Below are 8282 nucleotides of genomic sequence, written 5' to 3' on the forward strand. Positions count from 1 at the left end.
TATGTGTGTGTGTGTGTGTGTGTGTGTGTGTGTGTGTGTGTGTGTGTGTGTGTGTGTGTGTGTGTGTGTGTGTGTGTGTGTGTGTGTGCATGACGTGTTTATGCAGGCATATACGCACGTAGCTTGGCACACACACATTGGTGTGCATATGTGCGTGTGCGTATGGATACGTGCGTGTGTGTATGAGGGGGGGGGGTCGTGTGCATGTTGGCATCGTACATATTCTATAAGGGAGGAGATCGTGTAGGTGTTATGTATCGATGGCATAACATAAACAGATCCTCTTCAATGGGCGTGTGTTCCTTCGTGTGGGGGAAATAAAGATGCAGTATGAGTCACTAATAGCGCGTTCACACGTACCGTAAAACCCAGTTTCGAATGGGCGACCATAGCGTGACCTTGAGTTAAACAGCGTTCACACGTAGTTTTGTAATGTACGTACGTCGCGTTATTTTTCGGTATTCTTGCCAGATCCTGTTCAGTTTATCTCGCACTTTATCTCCTGACCTGGCCTTAAAGCCAATATCTTGTAGCTTTCTTGCAATAAATTCAAAGACAACTTTATTGTGTATCATACCATGCAGTTGTCGCTGTATTTCTTCACTTCCACAAATCTCAATAGCGCACTTAACCTCTACATCACTCCAAGTAGCTCCTCGGTCAGGCATTTTCGAGAAATATTACGAAATAATGCAAAATATCAAATCACGACAACACTTCGAAGCAAACACAGACATGGGTACCGGAAGCAGATGAAGCTCAGGTCATGTACGTTGCTCGGCCCACAAAGCCTGACGCGTATACGCGTATAGCTATAGCCGGTCGTTCACACGTCCGCTATACGCGTATAGCTATAGCCGGTCGTTCACACGTCCGCTATACGCGTATAGCTATACGAAGTACGTAGGAAACGCACTCATTTTGTCAGGATAGTGATACGCGGTCTAGCTATACGTGGTCGTTCAGACGAGGGAAATTTATCGCGAGTACGTACGAAATTCTGTTTCGTACGCGTACGAACCGTGGATTTTGCTACGTGTGAACGCGCTATAAGACTCATACAGATCTGAAACCAAATCTGACCACCGGAAAAAGGAAAAAAGCAATATTATGTTGATAAATATATTTGTTACCAATGTTGCTAAATGTGTATGCATTTTTTATACATTTATATATACATGTTTTATATGCTCGCCAGTCTTACACTGGCCACAGCTCACAGTGGTCAGTCTTACACTGGCCCTAACTTCAAGTGGTCAGTCTTACCATAGTTTGTGATGCTATTGGATTGATCACAGCTCAACTCGTTTTCCTGCAGGCTGGTCAGCGAGCGTCCACGCAGACTCTCTGGATGCGAGCACGTGGCCGCAGCCTGGGTGTTGACCGGTCCCTCGCGTAACATCTCGGCAAGCCATACCACGTTGCAGTCACACACCAACTCATTGCCATCTAGACGCCTACGATCCGTAAGTGCAGGAGTTAGGTATACGAGCGTGCAAATCATGCAATACAGTCAGTAAAGTATCGTCGCTGCGCATGTTTTCAATCTTGCGAAGAAAAAAACTAAGAATCATCTCGGTGATTCCTGCAGAGTATCCTGGTACTCTGGTCTAAACGATATTTTCTGGTTAGGGAAGTTGTGAAACACTCACAGCTGAGAGACTAGAGACCTGGTTTTTCGTTTGGTGGGGAAACACGGCACAAATGTACTGTAGGGCAAATATATATACACGAAGAAGACAGCCATGGGCCTTTCCCAAATTGTTCTATTTACATCACGGTACATTGCAAAATTTCAACATGTCAAAATTCACGTAAATACAATGTCTCATATTAGTGAGTAAGTACATGGCCACTATATGTCTCATGCATATATAACCACATGAGTCATACTCAACGCTATCGCAACGTTTAATTCCAGCTTCCTTATAAATACATTCCATCAACCACTTTAATGCTGTATGACCATGAAAAACTGCATCGTTCTGTAACCAATTTCTCCTACTGAGAATAAACAAGCACACCAACTAACGCCATAATATCCGTGTGGTTTTTTGCAGCAGCCGGCTATACAAGAACCGAGAGGGCAGCGGCAGCAGCATAGACTGCTAAGCACAAACGTGAGCACGCAGACATCTGCATGTCTATAGCAACAAGTAGCAAGCAGAATCGAGTAACCCCGGTGGCACGCAACAGCTGTACGAAACACTTGCTCAGTTTATTCCAACGTAGCAACTGCTTTATATATCAGCATTGTATTCATCAGCTATTACTAGACAGAAACAGTTACCACTAGTGGTAATATATTTTCACTAGTAGTGAAATAATTAATCTTGTTGGTGACAAAATATTTTTGCTAGTATGGAGATATCTTAGGTATTTGTTATATTATATTTGCTGATTAAGCTATATATATGAATGGATTTGAGACTTGCATAAACTATACCTAAATAAACTGAAGTTAATGTGTCTGCATGAGTGAATGATATTATAATTTATATATATACATACATACATATTTTTGTATTATAAATATATATATCAGAAGCAGATAATAGGGAAGGAGTGTGACTTCAATAAACAAGGGAAATTCGTCATTTACTAGCCTTAGAATACCTACGATTTACTACGCGTAACTTAACCAACTTGAGCTCAAATCGTACACAGTAAATTCACCTAGCATCGTGCGAAATCGTTTCCTCGTATACACCCGCAATCCGGAGATACAGACTAAAACGTACGACACGATTCTCCATTCTGTTGGCAGCAAACCGAATTCATAACCCGCCTAACTTAAAACAATAGACAGCTACTAACGACTCTTGCGCACTCTTGTGCCCTCGGCGATGCGGTGTGGCTTGCTGGGAGACTGGACATCGACGCAATAGTCGGCGAGCTAATCTTTGACCTTTTTACAGCTGGTATGCCCCCCACGCACGCATGCCCATCGCAATCAGCAGCAGCTCCAGCTCCAATCTCCCAGCAAGCCACACCGCATCGCCGAGGGCACAAGAGTGCGCAAGAGTCGTTAGTAGCTGGCTATTGTTTCAAGTTAGGCGGGTTATGGATTCGGTTTGCTGCCAACAGAATGGAGAATCGTGTCGAACGTTTTAGTCTGTATCTCTGGATTGCGGGTGTATACGAGGAAACGATTTCGCACGATGCTAGGAGAATGTACTGTGTACGATTTGAGCTCAAGTTGGTTGAGTTACGCGTAGTAAATCGTAGGTATTCAAAGGCTAGTAAATGACGAATTTCCCATGTTTATTGAAGTCCCACTCCTTCCCTATTATCTACTTCTGATATATATATATATATATAATTGACACCTTATTCTATTTTTCTATATTATTTATAATTTTCTATATCGGCATGAGTGTCCGTGTGTTTTTACTTATTATATATATATTATATAGTGCTCACGAAAATGGTGAAAGGCGCAGTGGTGGAGAAAAGTGGTGGTAAAAGAAGAGGGTTATTATATGAGTGTAACACTTACAGTCTGTGTAGACTCGGTAGGTTTGAAAACGAACCACGGGGAAGAGCCCTCAGCTTGTTGTTCTGAAGAAACCTGCAGCAGGCAAATGTCAGCTCACCATCACATTCATCACTACTAACCACCGCACACACACACACACATACACACACACACACACACATACACACGCACGCACTCACATGCACACCCACACGCACACACACGCACACATAACAGGTGCTCCGCCTTCAGAAAAGGCGTAACCCTGTCCGACCTCAATAATCCACCGCTGTCAAAATAGCACTTTTTGCAGTTTCCAAATGCTGCCTGTTCATTATAAGCAACAATATTTCGATAAGTAACCCGATTAAGATGTTATGTGTGCCGTTTCATGCAGTACGTTACGTTATTTATTTTATTTCGTTTTTGTTCCAACCGTGCGTTCGTTCAGGAGCGAACACTCACAATCTCTCTAGCTTTGGTAGATTGGAGAACGTCTCAGCATCTAGGTGATTAATTTCATTGAAATGTAGGTAGCTGTGGGGAGGTAAATCACACGTAAGATTAACGACAGACACGTGGAGCCTTATATATATATATAATTCAACCATGTATAGGTGACTTATATTAGCATAGAAAAGAATAATAAATAGAAGAAAGACCAGACTTTCACTGCTGTGGATATCTGTCGTGTAATATTTTTAGCTCCGACAGCAGTATTTACAAATAAGCAATGTTGTTTTCATGCTCTAGTTCCAAGTATGAGTACAGTATAAAGACATAGAAGGCATGGCAGCTAGTCTGTCAGTGTCTCTTTCACCAGCTTCTGCCGCATAGAAGTCATATTTATTTTTCCCGCCTAAGCTTTTCCAGGGATACTGCTATTATTGTAAAATGTTCTCCAGCATGAAATCGTGAGCTTTTCAGCACATGCTCTTTTATGGTATACATAGTGTGGTGTTACACAATATAACGTGGACGTGAGCCCATTTGATACATAATTAACTGTTAGTTACACTACTGTACTCATTGATGTATATTTAATAGTTCTGAATTTCATCCAATAATTTGTAAATTAATTACACTCACAGTTGCTCTAGGTTATGAAGACCTTGGAATGCTCTACGGTCAATGGACTGAATTTCATTCTTGTATAGATATCTGCCATAAACAAGGAAAGAAGCAAACGCAATAAGTCAGTAAACCTAAGGCAAATAGTCCGCCAGCAAAAAGCTACAGAATAGACATTTCTCGAAGGAACTTTCACGGCCAAACATTCACGGTTTTTGTCAAGCTATTTATGATTGTCAGAAATACGCACTGAACATTTATTGTTCCATGAAAATGGATGACTTTGCGTCACTGCTATAAACAGTATGCCTGCTGTACCTTCAGTTGTCCGATTGGTTTTGAAAGTCAAGTGCCATTTCCCAAAAAGCTGAATGTTTTACGTTGGTGGCATTCTGAAGTCTATTGCAATGTGCTAACGGATGCTAGTTTTTATAATCCTTATAATAGCCACCACAGTTACCATCCTAATATCAAAATCTGTGAACTCAGACTGGAATTTTGTCCAATAATAGTCTAGATAATCTCCTATGTAAATCACATTGAGTATGCAAGACTTTTTCCTAATCTATTCCTCCTCCAATTAAATCTTACAAAAACTAGACAAATTTACTTGATTAGTGTGATTGCATTATACTTACATATATTTGACATTCCGCAGCCCCTCGAAAGCTCCATCTACTAATCGTCTGATATTATTATTGTTTAATAACCTAAAACAGAAGAAGACAATATGAGCTTAGACTCATTATGTTAACTATGGCACAATTGCATTCAGTGTAATTGCATGACTGTTGTTATCAGTATATTATAAGCTCATCGACACAATGTAACGTACAAATATTAGAAATCATGCAGTAGCTACTTTTAGTAGTAGATCTAAAGCGTGCAAAAGAACTTGCCTGCGATGAAATGATTCTGTACATTCGCCACAGCCAGTTGTACCACATAGCTGTAACTAGCAACCTATAGCTCTGTAAGGGCACATGGAATTTCACGTTCCAAGAGGTTTTTCCACTGTTTTTTTTTGGTACGTAATAGGTTATGAACGTTATTTCACTAGGCTAACTATCTTCAAAGTTGGCTTCTCACATAGTTTTTTGATTTTCTAGGAATTGAGTACTAGGGGTTTAGGAGTATAGTGAGATAGATAGGTTCATATGATGTAGAGAGTATGACTTACAGAGTATTCAGATTGTGAAGATTTCTAAACGTCCTAGGGCGAATCTCCGTTATCTTGTTGAACCTTAGATCTCTGCACAAAGAACAGACAATCAGTACATACATAATATCATATAATAATACATTGTACATAGTAATATCAAACACTTCCCTGCTGTGGAACATGCCTCCATCCCAACCTAGCAGCTGCAGCCTCCAACATACCCAGACACAAACCAATTACAGCACGTTCGCCAAAAACTCGCTTACTACTAATTAACATGAGTTTAATTAGCAGCTGCTGTGATGAGCGCTGGTCGCTAGTATCGTTGCTGCAGGATGAGATGCTTGCCTGGAGGTCATCACTCACCAACGGCGGCTACCGACGGCTGGCCATGCGATGTAAACACTGACTGTGTGGCTGACATGCAGCTGCGCGTGTTCTGTTTCGACTAGACTTAATAGTCGTGTGAGTTTTTCTAAGCAGGCGGTGCAAGCAGTCTGATTTCATGGCGAACACGGTACATGATGTCTGCGCGTACATCCATCCCAAAGATGATGGGAGTGTCTATATTCAGGCCGGTACGGGAGATTACGGTACGCATATATTTGCTAATATATTGACTAATCGCGCGTCAATAAACTCAATATTCACAGAGAGTATAGCTAAGACATGTGTCTATAGGTATCTAGAATATATTATGCAAATGATCTCTCGTACCGGCTTGAATTCATATACTCTCTGTGAATATTGAGTTTATTGACGCACGATTAGTCAATATAGCAAATATATGCGCGCGGAAGTGAATTACAGATGATTAAATTTCTAAAATTCTAGATACCTATAAACACATGTCTTAGCTATACTCTCTGTGAATATTGAGTTTATTGACGCACGATTAGTCAATATATTAGCAAATATATGCGTACCGTAATCTCCCGTACCGGCCTGAATATAGACACTCCCAAAGATGATGTGCCGAGTATAACGCATAAGGCATTCACGAAAATAACGGAGAATGCTAATACTGAATTACGCTTCTCAAATAAATTGCGATCGCAAATTAGAAGGATGAGCTACAGACAACTTTTTTGGGATTACTGTTTTCATGCTATTTAAAACTCCAGCGGTTTATCTCATTCTGGCGTCACTTTATTTATTCGTAACTGAAATTGCACAGTGGTCCCTGATGTGCTCATAGCTAATGCGAATTTATCTGCTTAACCATATTACCAAGAGCGTATAAAGAAGGCATTCAAAGAAAGCCTTCAAAGGCTTTCAAGGCTTTCAAAGAAAGCCTTCTTTATACGCTCTTGATATTACTTCACGATAACACTTCTTCAAGCCACTCACCAAGGCATCCCCACGTAACTTATTCTACATGTCGCAACCAAAGCACAGTATGTGAACTATATGCAAGAAACAAGCATCGCGTATATGGAAATTACTTACGTCTAAGATAAACGGTGTTAGTAACCCACAGACCAAAAATAACACTGTCCATCATCAAATAAGAACATACGTACCCTACATATGTGGTGGCCAGATGCTATAGTCACCATCATCTGCAACCACTAGATCTATTGGAATCGGAATGTAGTTGGCCAGCTTGAAAATTTAATACTTGTACTAACTACTAGAAGACATAATTCTTATGGTAGTTACAAAATTTAAGATTGCCTGACAAACTTGGTTCACTTATGGGCCTAAACTCAAATTCCAGTTTCCACTTCTCCCGATTCTCCAAATTCCACTTTCTCTCCCTCCATCTGCATCTACCCCCCCTCTCTCTCTCTAGTATGACCTCTCGTACTATCTCTCTCTCTCTCTCTCGCGCTCTCTCTCTCTCTCACCATTTCCTCTCCTCTCTCTTTCTCTCTCTCACAGAGTGCCCAAGCAGTATAAACATTTGCAGTTAAGCAAACAGTTGTAAGGTTAGCATCTCCGTTCACAGTTTATGCACTGTCGTGAGAACTCAAACGCCGACATACCTAGTTTAACAAATAAAACCTCATTTTTCCTAAAGACGGTAGTAGTAACACGGGCAGATTTGTATATTAAGATCATATACACGAAAAGAAATTTTCTAAAAAAAATCTTAGCCAACAGCTTAACAACCCCACCCTTACTCACACGCACACGCGTGGACGCACGCACGCACGCACGCACACGCATGCCTACTTGCGTGTGCGCACTCTCGCACCCATGCACGAACGTGTGCACGCACTCACGCACGCATGCTTGTGTAGGACGAGTCAGCTAGTTTAGTGGCTCTATGTTATGCCGACGGAAAGCTTTTGGGCTTTTGATGCCGTGTGTATTACCAGTGAAGCTGGCCTGCTCGGTACGTAGCCAGGGTGCTATACCGATCACCTATTTTTTCATGTGGTTTGTTTAGGCTACGAACGGGTGTGTATTATTGAGCTGGCCGAGAGAAAAGAAACACTTGCGCACGCACGCACGCACACAGAGGGAAGTAGTGCTACAGTCGGCCCAGTTGAACTGATGTGGTAGAGTATCCGCTGTGTGCCCTGAGCACAGACTGTTTCTGAGCTGTCATTATTAGGCATTGTC

General features: G+C 41.4%; 1 protein-coding gene across 1 annotated transcript in view; it reads right to left on the reverse strand.

Moving 5' to 3' along the window:
- The window catches only part of LOC106810888 (peroxidasin homolog), a 24102-nt gene that overhangs the window by 13161 nt on the left and 2659 nt on the right, over positions 1 to 8282 (reverse strand). The window contains exons 2-7 of the mRNA XM_014814359.1: positions 5730 to 5801; positions 5188 to 5259; positions 4568 to 4639; positions 3944 to 4015; positions 3500 to 3571; positions 1267 to 1457 (exon numbers count right to left, since the gene is read on the reverse strand). Coding sequence (XP_014669845.1) covers positions 1267 to 1457; positions 3500 to 3571; positions 3944 to 4015; positions 4568 to 4639; positions 5188 to 5259; positions 5730 to 5801 — 551 coding nt within the window. The remainder of the gene's footprint in view (positions 1 to 1266; positions 1458 to 3499; positions 3572 to 3943; positions 4016 to 4567; positions 4640 to 5187; positions 5260 to 5729; positions 5802 to 8282) is intronic.

Source organism: Priapulus caudatus, unplaced genomic scaffold, assembly GCF_000485595.1.
Source record: "Priapulus caudatus unplaced genomic scaffold, Priapulus_caudatus-5.0.1 Scaffold483, whole genome shotgun sequence".
NCBI lineage: Eukaryota > Metazoa > Priapulida > Priapulimorpha > Priapulimorphida > Priapulidae > Priapulus > Priapulus caudatus.